This window comes from Lepus europaeus, chromosome 9, assembly GCF_033115175.1.
Source record: "Lepus europaeus isolate LE1 chromosome 9, mLepTim1.pri, whole genome shotgun sequence".
In the NCBI taxonomy this organism is placed as follows: Eukaryota; Metazoa; Chordata; class Mammalia; order Lagomorpha; family Leporidae; genus Lepus; species Lepus europaeus.
In genome coordinates, this window is record NC_084835.1 from 14,692,752 (window position 1) to 14,706,588 (window position 13,837).

Below are 13,837 nucleotides of genomic sequence, written 5' to 3' on the forward strand. Positions count from 1 at the left end.
CCTTGGCCTGATGAAGGAGAACCGAACACCATGCAGGAAAGGACCCAGGCCAGGCTGAGGGGCTGGAGCGCTGCCCGCAGGAGAGATGAGGACCCCCGGGTAGGGGGAGGGCCGGCCTTGCTCTCCGCCAGAGCTGCAGCGGGAGGGGCAGCTCTCTGCACTGACCGCAAGGCTGCAACCTCTCCCTGCCAGGGAGGGGCAGCCCGCGGAGGAGGGCGGGGCAGGACAGCAGAACCCCGCTTCTGAACCCGCCTCCCTGGCCTTCTTTCCCGCCCACTCAGGTAACCCCACTCACAGCCCTGAAGTTCGCAGAGCTCACGCTGAGGGCGGGCATTCCCAAGGGCGTGGTCAACGTCCTCCCGGGATCTGGTGAGAGCCGTGCGCGGGAACGGGGCTGGGTGCACAGTCCGGGGCAGAGCGGGCTGCTCCCATGGCGGGGCATCACCCTGCCTGGGCAGGGGTCTTGCCTTCAGAGGCTCTCCCAGGAGAAAGGCTTTGCAATTTTTTTGAGCGTGTGCAAATATGCACTCCAAATAAATGACTTTTCTTGGGCATTGTCTGCCCTTGGAAGTTTAAGAGAATTTCCTCCTAGAACATTCTAGGCTCCGAGCGCGTGGGGGGGTAGTGAGGTGGGCCCCCCACGGCGTGACTGCTGCCTCTGAGGCTTCAGTCGCCGCAGGTGGAAAAATATTTGGAAAAAAAGGAGGATTGGGACAGAACGCATAGATTTTCTCTGTCCTCGTCATTGTTCCCCAGGTAATTGGGCACTTATACTTGTGCTGTCTGGCGGGGGGGAGCCCCAGGATGTGGGGAGGGGAGGAGGCCCTGAGGCCCAGGACTCCTGGGTCGTGGCTAGTACACAGGGGCCCCAGGCAGAGCTGGCAGGCAGCAGGTGGAGTCTGAGAAGGCCTGAGACGTCCAGAGCAAGCAGGAGCTGAGTCGGCAGCAGAGGCGGGTGGGGGTGGGGGGAGGGCAAATGCGTGTGGATTCCAAGGCGCCCGCTGCAGGTTCAGATTTAGGGCTGACGTGTCTGCCCGTGGCATGCAGGGGCCTGGCCAAGGTCAGCAGAAGAGGCTGTATGAACTGAGAAGGTGGAGAAGGCTCAGGACACGGCCAGGGCTCTGGGCGAGCAGAGAGCCCTCAGGGGCCGGGGGCGGGGCACGCTGGGCAGAGCCTCAAGGGGGCTGCTTGCCCCCAGGTCAGAGGGAGCAGCGGAGTCAGGGAAACCTCCCCGAGGGCCCTTTGGATGGAGACTGATGGAGGGATCGGCCAGGCTAGGGCAGGGTGTGTGCAGGCCCCGGGTATGGGACTGGCGTCACAAGCAGCAGGAACAGCTTGGGCAGGATTCTCCGTGCCAGGGCACCCCAAGGGTAGGCATTTGGAACTCTCCAATGCCCAGGATGCCGTAACCCCCTGGGGCCAGGCCAGGCATCCTTGGCAGCCTCCCAGAGCCCCCGCGAGGGATGGAAGGCTGCACACCATTGTCCTTGGGTGGGGGTACCTACCTGGAGATAGGTGGGAAGCCTCACTGGGAGTGTCCAGGTTCAGAGAGCCGTAGACTGGGAGGCTCACCTCGTCTCCTGGCTCCAGGGGCCTCTCTCCTTGCCCTGCAGGCGGCCTCCTGCTCGCTGGGGCTCACTCACGCCCCCCCGTGCGTGTCTATGTGCTGTCCCCTTCAGGACACCTCTCAGACTGCCCCAATGACTTCAGTTTAACTCAGTTATCTCTGCAAAGTTGTCCAGGCCGTTGTGTCTGTTGTACTTGGGTAGGATTCCAACGTGTGAAGCTTGGGGAGTCCCAATTCAGTCCATGACACGCGCTGAGGCCCGGGGAGCCCCGGGCACCGAGGGCACCGAGCCCACCTGTGGATGGGAGAGGGAGGGAGGTGGCTCCCAGCACCGCCGAGGCTGCGCTCACAACCTGCCCTCCTGCGCCCGCAGGCTCGCTGGTCGGCCAGAGGCTCGCGGACCACCCCGATGTGAGGAAAATCGGGTTCACAGGCTCCACGGAGGTGGGGAAGCACATCATGAAGAGGTCAGTGGCTGCGAGGGGTGAGGACGCGAGGCCGCCAGCCACAGTGCAGCTCCTGTGCCTCCAGCTGCCCTGGGTCCAGCCATCACCAGGGCATGTGTCGTGCAGGCGCTGGTTCACTGGGGCCAGCGCTGTGACCAGCTCCCAGGAGGCCTGCAAGGCCGCTCTGCAGAGCCCAGTGACGCCAGCGAGGTCCTGGCCCCAGGCTGCCCACTCCGGGGTCAGCAGCCCCATGGCTGCAGAGCGGGTGAAATGAAGCTGATTTGAATTGATGGAGTGCAGCCCACGCTGGTTGCAAAATCTTAGCACACGCAAAAACGTAACGTGCCTCATTGTTTTGTGTGTTGCTGGCAAGTTTAAGTGATAATTTAAAACAAGGCTGATTTATTTGAAAGGAGCAATGACAGAGAGAGACAGAGACAGAGAGAAATCTTCCATCCACTGGCATACTCCCCAAATGGCTGCACTGGCCGAGGCTGGCCCAGGTCGAAGCCAGGAGTCAGGAACTCCGTCCTGGTCTCCCCCGTGGGTGGCTGGGGCCCAAGCTTCTGCAGAGTCGTCTTCTGCTGCCTCCCCACGTGCGTCAGCAAGAAGGTGGATTGGAAGCAGAGCGGCTGGGACTTGAACCAGCGCTCTGATATGGGCTGCCGGCATCGCAGCGGGGGCCTCTCCCGCTGCACCACAATGCTGGCCTAGATGTTCTTGATTAGCGAGGCTCCTGCTGTCCAGCGGAACCGCCCTGGAGCAGAGCCCGGGTGAGGGCGCAGACATCGGGATGCGCTCAGCCTGGGCGGGCGCGCGCTCAGGTGCGGGAGGAGTCCGGCAGCGTGGAAGCCGAGGGGCGCCTAGAGCCGGAGTTAGCAGGGGTGGGGTGGGAGGAGGCACGGGGCTGGGCCTTGCTCCCTGGAGCACAGGATGCTGAGGCCCTGCCTCGGGTCCGCTCTGTCTGGGAGCCCCTGTGTTCCCGGTGGCCAGGCGCCAGCCCCACCAGCGTCCTGTTCCTTCCAGCTGTGCCGTGAGCAACGTGAAGAAGGTCTCCCTGGAGCTGGGCGGGAAGTCGCCGCTCATCATTTTTGCCGACTGTGACCTCAGCAAGGCTGTGCAGATGGTGAGGGTCGGGTGTGGAGGTGGAGGGGGATAGGGATGGGGACAAGGACGGAGGGGATGGGGACAAGGACGGAGAGGGGAGAAGGTGTGGACGGATGAGGAGGCACAGGGACCACAGCCAGGAGGGGCAGGGACAGCGGGGGAGGGGCAGGGGCAGTGGGGGAGGGGTCAGGGACAGTGGGGGGGTGGAGGGTCAGGGACAGTGGGAGGTGGAGGTCAGGGACAGCAGGGGAGGGGGGAGAGGGTGCGGATGGATGAGGAGGCACAGGGACCACAGCCAGGAGGGGCAGGGACAGCGGGGGAGGGGGTCAGGGACAGTGAGGGGTGGAGGGTCAGGGACAGTGGGGGAGGAGGTCAGGGACAGCGGGGGAGGGGCAGGGACAGTGGGGGAGGAGGTCAGGGACAGCGGGGGAGGGGCAGGGACAGTGGGGCGGGAGGATGTCTCTGTAATGCCATGGTCAGGCTCACACATCCGGCCCAGCTAACTCCAGTCCTAGAAGTCACTATAAGCATGGCATAGCAGGAAGGGGACCCGGGGTGAGGATGACAGGTGCTGCCCTCCAAAACCTATTTCCCAGTCTGTTTCGTCACTGTCGGGAGGGTTGGACTCAGCTGCGTGGGCCGGGAAATGAGCCAGGCCGCTTCCCCTGGGCGGTGGGAGAGTGGCCAGTCCGTGAGTGCCAGGGCTGACAGTGGCCTCTCTCTGCTGGAGGCCCTGGGCACATGTGGTGGCGCCGGCACCAACGCACCGGCAGCCTGGGACAAGTTACTACCCTGTCTGGGCCCCGCCCCCCTCCCGCTCTCCCTATGCACTGGGGACTGGCAGGGACCAGACCACCCTCCTAGGACTGTCACAGAGGCTCGTGTGTCCACGGGGCTCACAACGGGGGTGACTGCAGGTGGCAGGCGTGGGTGATTGTCCTGCGTGACCCCTGCCATTCCCTCTGCACTCTGCACTCGGTCTCCGTACTCAGGCCACGTTTGTTTGTTTGTTTGTTTGTTTGTTTTTTTAAGATTGATTGATTTCAAAAGCAGAGTTGTAGAGAGACAGACAGACAGAAAGACAGGGAGAGAGGTCTTCCATCCACTGACTGATTCCCCAAATGGCCACAACAGCTGGAGCTGGGCTGATGCTAAGCCAGGAGCCAGGAGCTGCTCTGGGTCTCCCCCGTGTGTAGCTGGGGCCCAAGCACTCGGGCCACCTTCCACTGCTTTTCCCAGACGCATTAGTGGGGAGCTGGCTTGGAAGTGGAGTAACCGGGTCACGAACTGGCACCCCCATGGTTAACCTGCTACACCACAGTGCCAGCTCCTCAGGCCACATTTAACCAGGGGCCCCAGTATGCCCCCAACCCCCTTCCTAAATCCCACCCCGGAGTCTGACGGGATGCCCCAGCATGGACAGGAGAGGGAGTCCAGCCTTGTGGCTGGGGAGGCTGAGAGAGGCCAGGGCCTGCTCACTGTCTCTGCATCTTGGTGTTGGTGCCAAGGGCCCTGTGGTCTCCCCCAGAGGGCTCCCTGGGTCCCCAAAGCAGGTGCTTCTTAGAGCCTTTCCTCTAAACTGTGGCTAAGAGTTCCCACAGCCAGGGCCACCTGTCTCCCCTCCCTCCCAAGACTGCCTGCCTGTCACCCAGCGTCACCCTGATGCCTGCTCCATGCTCAGTGCTGCCTGGCCCCTCCCCCGTCAGCTCCCAGGAGTGTGGCAGGATCAGTACTCCCCGGGCCACCCAGTGTACAGAGAGGCTGCAGGCATGCCCAGGCTTACCCTGGCCTGTTCTCAGTTCTCTAGGACACGGACAGTGGCCCTGCCCTCCAGCGGCGGGGGCTGGGACTCAGCTGCCTCCCCCTCTCTGCTGGCCTGTGCCTCACCATCCTTGTGTTCCACCTGGTCGCCTCTCGCCTCTCTGTTCAGCTGACCAAGGACTGAGTAGGGCATGCATGCCTCATGCCAGCCAGGGCCTGGCCACAGGGGACCCAGGATGCCTCCTCTTCCCCATGAATAGGGGAGCTGGCGCCCCTGGGTGAGCCGTAACCTGCATTCCGGTTCGTTCCCTGCAGGGCATGAGCTCCGTGTTCTTCAACAAAGGTGAGAACTGCATCGCCGCGGGCCGGCTCTTCGTGGAGGACTTGATTCACGACCAGTTCGTGCAGAGGGTGGTAAGTTCTGTCTGGTCTCGGAACCGCTGTTTCTGCAGGGGGGGAGATTGGGCGGGGTCAGGGACCCTCCTCCTCTCTCCTCCCTCCTCACTCCCTGAGAGGGCTCACCGTCCACCTGGGTCAGGGGACTTTAAGGACAGCTGTACTGGCTCATCCCTGGTTCAGCAAAAGCAGCAGCCGTGTGCTCAGATTGGCCTAACCATAAAGGTTATGGCATGGCCTGGGCTCCCAGCCAGCCTTGATGCAGGCAGCGATGCCAGGGGGTACAGCTCAGCTGTAGCGGGGAGCCCCTCCCCCAGGGCCTGGAGAGCTGGGTCTCCTTGGAGGCGAACAGGGAATCGCCACCTGTGTACACAGCTCCAGCCTAGGAAGCCGGCCGGGAAGAAGGGGCTGTGCGCCAAGGCCGGGGTGGCATGGCGCTTAGGATGGTATTCACGGAGAAGGCCGGGTGCTGGATCTTTGCAGTGTGGGGTGGAGGTGGGGGGGGAGGCAGTAAGGAAAAGGGAGAACTCTCTAGAAGGGCCTGTAATCACGTTTGCCATGGAATCTGGGCCGGCCCGTGACTTGCTGTGGCCAGCAGAATGTGCTGGAAGCAGGGTTTTGCGAGTTCACTGCTGGGAGTCCTGCCGTGGCCGTGTGTGGACAAGCCCCAGGGCCAGCCAGGTTCAAGGGAAAGAGAAACGGATGGCACGGTGGTGGCAGGCACCGCCAGGGACACGTCCAGGGTGTGATCTGTGGCCAGGGCGCTGGGCAGCCTGACCGAGCGGGTCCTGTTGTTCCAACATTCCGAGGCACTAAGGGGCCCTGCTGGGACGGACAGAGCAGGTGCTGAGTCCTCCATGCTTCTAAGGGGGCTGTGGGAGGGTGCAGAGCTTGAAGGCGGTCAAGTGGCTCAGAGGAGGAGGAAAAAGAGAAAGAGGAGGAGGAGGTGGTGGCGGCGGTGGCCAGTCCACCGTGACCCTGATGTGGCTGAATGGGGGTGGACATGACCTTGTCTGACCTTTGGAAACCAAGGCAGGAGCCAGGGAGAGAGGCAGTGGAAGGGGCAGAGGCAGATTCCAGCCTGGAGCCCAGAGGGCCTGGCCCCGGCTCCTGGTGGTGTTCGTCTGAGATTCTGTCCTTAACGTGTCATCGCATATCCTGGTTCGTCTGGCACCCCCTCCCCAAACTCCAGGATCCCGAGTGATTTCTGTGATGGGAGACACACAGGCTGGCTCGAGGCAGCAAAGCCTGGACCAACTTCTGTTGGTTGAGGCAGCAGGGAAGGCTTCTTGGAAGAGGTTTATTTTTAAAAGATATTATTTATTTATTTGAAAGGTAAGAGATACAGAGAGAGAAGGAGAGAGACAGCGAGAGAATCTTCCATTTGCTGGTTCACTCCCCAGATGGCTGCAAAAGCCAGGCTGGGCCAGCCTGAAGCCAGGACCCAGACCCAGGAGCTCCATCTGTGGGTGTCCCTCGTGGGTACAGGGGTCCAAACACATGGGCTGTCTTCGGCAGCTTTCCCAGGTGCATTAGCAGGGAGCTGGATTGGAAGTGGAGCAGCTGGGACTCCAACCAGTGCCCATAGGGGATGTTGGCCCCACAGGTGGAGGCTTAACCTTGTATGCCACAGTGCCAGCCCCAGAGGCTTGGCGGCGGGAGGCGGGGGGCCTGTGGTTTAAAGATGGGTTTTGGAACAGGCAGAAGCAGTGGCAGGGACACATGGATTTGGGCCTCGGGTCCCTCCCTTCCACCTAGTGTCCATCTACTCGGTCAGCTGTAGCTATTACAGAAAGACCACTCTGTACCCACCCTGTCCTTCATCCTGGAGTCTTTGGGACAAGGGTTATTTGTTCTATTTGAAAGGCAGAGTGATAGAAAGAGAGAGAGAGAGAGATTTTCCATCTGCTGATTCACTCCTGAAATGACCACAATGGCCAAGACTGGGCTGGACCCAAGCCAGGAGCCTGGAACTCCATCCGAGTCTGCTATGTGGGTGGCAGGGACCCAAGCCCTCAGGCCATCTTCTACTGCTTTCCCAGGCACATTAGCAGGGAGCTGGATCAGAAGCGGAGTAGCTGGATGTGACCTGGCGCCCATATGGGATGCTGGCTATGCGGGTGGCAACACAACCTGCTGTGCCACAGCGCTGGCCCCTGCACAGTTCTCCCGGCTTCTAGGCCTGTGGATCTGGGGGCAGGATGGCATCAGCCTGCCCACCTGCCTGCGCTGAGCTGGTCCCTGCGCACACACGCCTGCCCTTCTCTCCCCTCTCCTGCATCCCTGCCCACCCCGTTTCCCAGCCCCTCCATCCCTAGTCTTGGGTCTCCCCGCGAGATGTCCATATCTTTGCCCACAGGAGGCCTTGGGGTTTAGCCCAGAAGCTGGGTTTGGAACCCAAGTTTGGGGGGCCCTAGGAGCTCAAAAGCAGCACTCGAAGTTCCTTCAGGGGACAGCGGTGGGCATGGAAAATGCAAATGAGGGAGGCGGGTCCGGGGGCCTCTGTTGCCAGCAGCCTGACCCGAGCCCCTTCCACAGGTGGAGGAGGTGGGGAAGATGAAGATCGGCGACCCGCTGGACAGGGCCACCAACCACGGGCCGCAGAACCACCAGGCCCACCTGAGGAAGCTGCTGGAGTACTGTCAGCGCGGCGTGCAGGAGGGCGCCACCCTGGTGTGCGGGGGCGGCCAGGTGCCCCGGCCAGGTCAGTGGGAGGACTGTGGCCGCTGGGGAGGGGCTGCAGGCCGGGTCCCCCGTGCATAGTCAGGCCTCGCCTGGGACCTTGGGTGCGGTGGGCCTAGGACACCTGCCTGACCCTGCAGGGCCATACCAGCTGCCCACACAGAAAGCCCTACTCAGTGCTGGTTTTAACCAGTATCGCCCACGGGTTTTGATTTTAACACTCACTTGTGGATTCTGTGACACCTGACTTCATGATTTTCTTCCCATTTCTTTGGCTCTTACTTCTTTCTTTCCATTTTTTTAGCTCTTACTTCTTGCCTTTTTGGAAAAAAATTTTAAAAGATTGATTTATTTGATAGGCAGAGTTACAGAGAGAGAGGGAGAGACAGAAAGAGTTCTTGCATCCACTGGTTCACTCTCCAGATGGCTGCAATGGCCAGAACTGGGCAAGACCAAAGCCAGGAGCCAGGAACTTCTTCTGGGTCCCCCATGTGGGTGCCGACAGCCCAAGGTCTTGGGCCATCTTCTGCTGCTTTTCCCAGACCATAAGCAGAGAGCTTGTATGGAAGTGGCAAAGCTGGGACTTGAACCGGTGCCCTTATGGGATGCTGGCTTAACCCACTGCAGCACAGTGCTGGCCCCAGCAGTTGCTTTTTGGTAGAAATTCCATCTGCACCTGCTCCTTTCCTTAGCTTGGAGCCCTGCTCATGGCAGGTGCTTCCCCTGGGGGGCCTCACCCCTCTGTGAGGGCTCAGAGCCTTCCAGATACACATCCCTAGGCTTCAGCCCACCCAGAGCTCATGACCACACAGCTGCCAACTGGATACGTCCACCTGGATGTCCCCTAGGCACTTCAAACTTCTCAGTCATCGCCGCGTCCAACCCAGCCTGGCCCCGTGCACACACACCTGCCTCTCTAGAACCCTCTGCCCGATCAGGCGAGTTCTTGTGCTGCTTCCTCATTACTCCCTGCCCAGGGGCACACGTTGCCTTCACCCCTGGGTCCTCCATGCCTCACACAGAGGAAGCTCGAGGGGAAGGGAAGAAGAATCCCGGATGCGTGTTCTTGTGCGACCCTCTGTGTCTAATGCGTTGCCGGGGTCGGTTCCACCTGGAAGTCTCTCCTGCTCCTCATTTCTTCTGCACCTGCTGCCCTGGGGCCCGCTCGCCACGTCTCGTTCTTCACCATCACCGTGGCCTCCTGAGTGTGCTTGTGAGCCCGGCTAGCCCTTCCCTCCTGCCTCCATGCAGCTCACCCCCAGACCTTTGCCCCTGACGTCTTCTGTGATCTGTGTCTGACTTGCCCTTGGCCCGTCTTCTCATCATATTTAGCTCGCCCTGAATGCTTCTCCTGTGTTCTCACTCTCGGGACATTGGCTGCTCCTCTGCTTAGCACGCATGTCCCCTACTCATCACTCGGCGCCAAGAATGGCCAAGCATGGGGCACACCTCTGCCCGAGGTGCCCCTGCCACCTCACACCCAAGCAGGGCATTTATAACCACCGTGATGCCACCGCCTCTTCCCCCCTCCCCTGCCCCCTGCACACCAGGAGTTCCATGGGGCTGGTATGATCAGAGTCTAAGAGGACATGGCGGGGGCAGGGTTCAGGAGCTAATGGGAGAGGGTATAATGAAGGCACTGTCCACAGAGCAGGGCTACAGAGCCCGCAAGGGACAGTGTAGCCCCCAGGAGCCAAGACCAGGGGGGGATAGGCGTGAAGAGGGTGCAGGATTCCTGGACCTGGGAGGGAGCAGTGCACGGGCCATTGTCCAAACCCAACTAGAGGGATGAGCGAGCCTGGGCATAGGGTCCACATGGAAGGGCCAGCACAGGGCAGAGCCACAGGCAGGATGACCCTGTGTGGCCACAGCCCAGTGCCCCAGTACCTGGTGGGCAGCAGTGCCAGACTGCCCAGGGAGTGCCCGCTACTCCACATAGAGCAGCATGCATGCATACAAGGTTCACAGGTTTTAAAACAGTAGTCATGTTAAAATACAGTTTCTAAATGTCGTGAAAATAGTCGCTGTTTCATTGATTTCATCACTTCGATGTGGTTTTAAATTGTTTTTCTAAAACTAGAGTGAACGTCAAGTTTGTTGATTTCCCCAGAATTAAATGCCGGTGCAGCAGGGTCCCAGGGCTCCCAGGCTCTGGCCAACGAAGTGGTCCCAGAAGGCATTTCTGCCGTCAGCAGTGGTTCTGTCCCGGCCTCCAGGGCAGAGTGGGGTTGGGAGTGACCAGTCCGCCCTTCCTGACTCTGTCCTGGTGGAGGCCACACACCTCTGACCACGGAGCTCGGCTCCTGGCTCCTCGGTTCCAAGAAGAGAGGCTGTCCTTGGAGTTCCTGCCTCCCCTCCCCAGGCTCCTGTGCACAGCCCCTCCCCCACTTCCTCCTGGACAGTGGGCTGCAGCCAGGACCCATGGGAGAGCCCTCTGGGGCCCTGCACTTGTGGCAGAATCTAGACAGGTGTCCCTAGAAAGATCCAGTTCTTCCTCACAGGCTTCGGGTCCACAGCTCAGCTCCCTCCCCTGCCATCAGTGTCAGTGTCCACTACAGTCCACTCCTTAAAGGGGGGGGGGGGGGACACGGCAGGAAAGCCAGCCACCGGGTGGCGCTGTGGCACCGCTTTCTTGGGGCAGGAAGTGACCCAGGCCCGCCCCGGGGCGGGGGCTGTGCCCTCCCGTGAGCCGCAGCCTCTTCTCCCCTGCAGGCTTCTTCTTCGAGCCCACCGTCTTCACGGATGTGGAGGACCACATGTTCATCGCCAAGGAAGAGTCCTTCGGGCCCGTCATGATCATCTCGCGGTTTGCTGACGGGTATGGAACACTGCCTGCCTCCCTCAAAGGCCCTCCCTCCTTCCCTGTGTCACCGGGGTCTTCCCGAGAGCCTGGGGAGGGGGCTCACGCACGGCCAGGAAGAGAACTCAGTGCTGCTCACCCTTGGCGGGCTGTGATCCCTCCTCCGCCCCCTGGTGAGCCCTCCATGGTGACCAAGGGGGCTTCAAGTCCCACCATGAGCCGAAGGCAATGCCCTCTCCCCCTCCCCGCTCACCACGCTCTCCAGGTGTCTCTGAGCCTTCTTATAGCTCCCTGAGCCCCGTGTCACTGTGCACTAAAACTCCCCAGAACTGAGTGGCTTGGGGGATTTGTCTCAGAGAGCAATCCGGTCTCGCCAGCGCCTCCCACAGGCTGTCTCTGGCACTGCAGCCTCTGCGTTGCTGGCTGGCACGTGGTTCCTCCAGGTGGAGGCCCAGGTGGAAATGGAAGGTTCCTTAGGATCTGACCTCAGAAGTCCCGGAAGCTCCCTCCCGCCCTGCGAATGAGCGGGGCCAGGCTGGGTCCAAAGAGAAGGAATCGGACAGCTCCACTGGAGCTCTTTGGCTGCCCTTGACCTTGCCAAGGTTAATTCTCTGGTTACTACTATTGTCCAGGCCGGCCCCTGGGTGTCCATGGCACCATTGAGCAGATGACAAATGGTGCCTCAGCCTCACGTTTACCACCCACTGGCACACACGACAGTAGCATGTGAGCGTGTGTGGATCTTACTGGAATGAGCACTTGACCGCTGTCCAACAGATAAGCATCATAATATGTCCCAGTCCCCCGACGGCCGGTGAACGCCCAGTCGGCCACTCTCTGGGCTCCCTGCCTATCTGTGAAGTGAGGGGCTGCCCCTGCTCCGGCTCTCACTCTCACTCTCTGCCTGCCGCCTCCGGGTCTGTCCCATCTCCCTCAGACTTGCTTTAACCTGGCCTGTTTGTCTTCTGTGAGGTTTTGCGTGGCAGGGAGCGTGGAGAGGGCCAGATCCCCGTGGGAGAGGGGGTGCTGGTCTTTGTGTACCCTCCCCATCTGGGGCTGGGCCCCCTGAGCCTCCCTGGGTTTTCCCTACAGGGACATAGATGCCGTGCTGTGTCGGGCCAACGCCACGGAGTTCGGCCTGGCCTCTGGCGTCTTCACCAAGGACATCAACAAGGCCCTGTACGTCAGCGACAAGCTCCAGGCGGGCACAGTGTTCGTCAACACCTACAACAAGACGGACGTGGCCGCTCCCTTCGGAGGGTTCAAGCAGTCGGGATTCGGCAAAGACCTGGGTGAGTTCATCCCGCCTGGGGGCCACTTTGGCTGATTCGCTCAGTGGACACCGGTTCAAAGCCACTGGGGGCCAGGCCCTGTCCCATGCGCCCTGGGGCTTGGCTCCCTATTAGGTGGGAGCAAGCGATAATTCAATCAGGGAAGAGTGTTGGGAAGAAAGTGGAAATCCGACCTGGAGCCGAGACTCAAGCCAGGGGCCAGGGGGGCTTCTCTGAGGAGGTGGCACCTGAGCAGGGACCCAAGTGGTCACAAAGACCTGAGCATGCAAGTTCCTGGTGGGCGGAGCCAGCCTTGGTCTTCGGGCCGCACAGAGGCTGGCATGGTTGGTGTGGTCTAAGGGGGAGACAGAGAGGCAGGCAGGGGCTGGATCTCGGAACCTGGGGCTGTGGTTAAAGGCTCAGGCTTCATCCCTGGGGGATGCCCTGGGGGCAGAGCGTGCCCCAGGAACGGGGGTGGGGGAGGGCGTCATGAGTCCACAGCATAGAGATGCTGCCAGCAAGGCGGCAGCAGGTGGGATCCCCGGGTGTGCACAGGCTGAGCACACGCCCAGCAGCGGCCGCACCTGCCAGATAGCCGGCAGCTTGGTTCCAGCAGCCTCCTTCCCTGGGCTGCCCTTGACCTAGGCCTTGCTTGTCCTGGTCTCTGTCCTGCCGCTGTGGAGGCTGGCAGTTGGGACCACACAGGCACGATAGGCAAGCTTGACTGGCAGGCAGTGAGATCGGGGTGGAACAGCCACGTGTTGTCTCTTAGGAGCATTGGCCTTTCTCTTGAGTGCCTGTGTCAGCTCAGGGACCCCAGGGAGGGCCAAGCAGAGGCTAGACTCAAGGATGCTCACGAGTTCACTTTTGCGCCGTCTTCCTCCCAGCTTTCAAGCCCTGCAGAAGCCCCTAGGGCTTGTGGCCTCCCTGGGCCAGGGCTGAGAACCAAGCGGTGTAAGCCGCCTAGCTGGACATGTGAGAGGCCTCAGGGGGGTGTGGCGGCAGCGTTTAGGGAAGGGGCGTTGCTGGGGGGGGAGCTCTCACACACGCTGATCATTGGCTGAAACGCACAAGCCACAAAGCACAGATGAGCTTCAGGGTCCCCGTTCCCAGCCACCTCTGGATCTGGAGGTAGCGGGGACAGTAGCAAGGGGAGGAAGTGGGCTGGGGTGTCCGGGTCCCAGAAATTCCCGTGGCCTGATGAGGTGCTGTGGGCCAGGGAAGGTCCCAGAACAGTGGTCTTATTCTCCTGCCTGTGGTGGAGTCTGGCCCGCCACCCACAGCCGGGGAGACCTAGGAAAGACACGTGACCTACCCAGGCCTCGGCTTCCTGTCTGCACGTGGGTGAGCCAGGGTTCCCTCCCGTGGTTGACCAGGCGTGCAGTGAGGTGGTTAAGCGTGCTGCACCTCAGCACGCAGTCGCCGTGACCACGACATATCCCGTTGTGCGTGGGTTCTTGCAGGAGAGGCGGCCTTGAACGAGTACCTGCGGATCAAGACCGTGACCTTCGAGTATTGAAAGGTCTCCAGCAAGGGAAGGAGCTCTCCTCGCCGCACAGCCTCGTCCTGCCCAGCCCCGACCCGCCCGGCCACGGGGAGGCCCCACACCACCTCCCTGGAGCCCAGGACACCTGCTCCCCAGCCGGGGCCAGCCCTCCTGTCTGCTCCCCCGCCGTCTGCCTGTGGGGCACCCTCTGTCTCGTCAGAAGTGGCCCTGGATGAATAAAGATTGTAATCGGGCAGCCAGCACCCCCTGTGCGCCTTGGCCTCATCCATGGGTGCTCCTGGGTGGCCCCAGAAGTCATGA

General features: G+C 61.3%; 1 protein-coding gene across 3 annotated transcripts in view; it reads left to right on the forward strand.

The window, feature by feature from the left end:
• Positions 1 to 13,779, forward strand: part of ALDH1L1 (aldehyde dehydrogenase 1 family member L1) — a 54,271-nt gene extending 40,492 nt beyond the window's left edge. For all 3 annotated transcript variants that reach the window (XM_062200588.1, XM_062200589.1, XM_062200590.1), the window contains exons 16-23: positions 282 to 369; positions 1,941 to 2,034; positions 3,040 to 3,139; positions 5,197 to 5,295; positions 7,816 to 7,981; positions 10,672 to 10,777; positions 11,852 to 12,051; positions 13,494 to 13,779. In XM_062200588.1, coding sequence (XP_062056572.1) covers positions 282 to 369; positions 1,941 to 2,034; positions 3,040 to 3,139; positions 5,197 to 5,295; positions 7,816 to 7,981; positions 10,672 to 10,777; positions 11,852 to 12,051; positions 13,494 to 13,549 — 909 coding nt within the window. In that variant the 3' untranslated portion in view covers positions 13,550 to 13,779. The remainder of the gene's footprint in view (positions 1 to 281; positions 370 to 1,940; positions 2,035 to 3,039; positions 3,140 to 5,196; positions 5,296 to 7,815; positions 7,982 to 10,671; positions 10,778 to 11,851; positions 12,052 to 13,493) is intronic.
• The last annotated feature ends 58 nt before the right edge of the window (positions 13,780 to 13,837 follow it).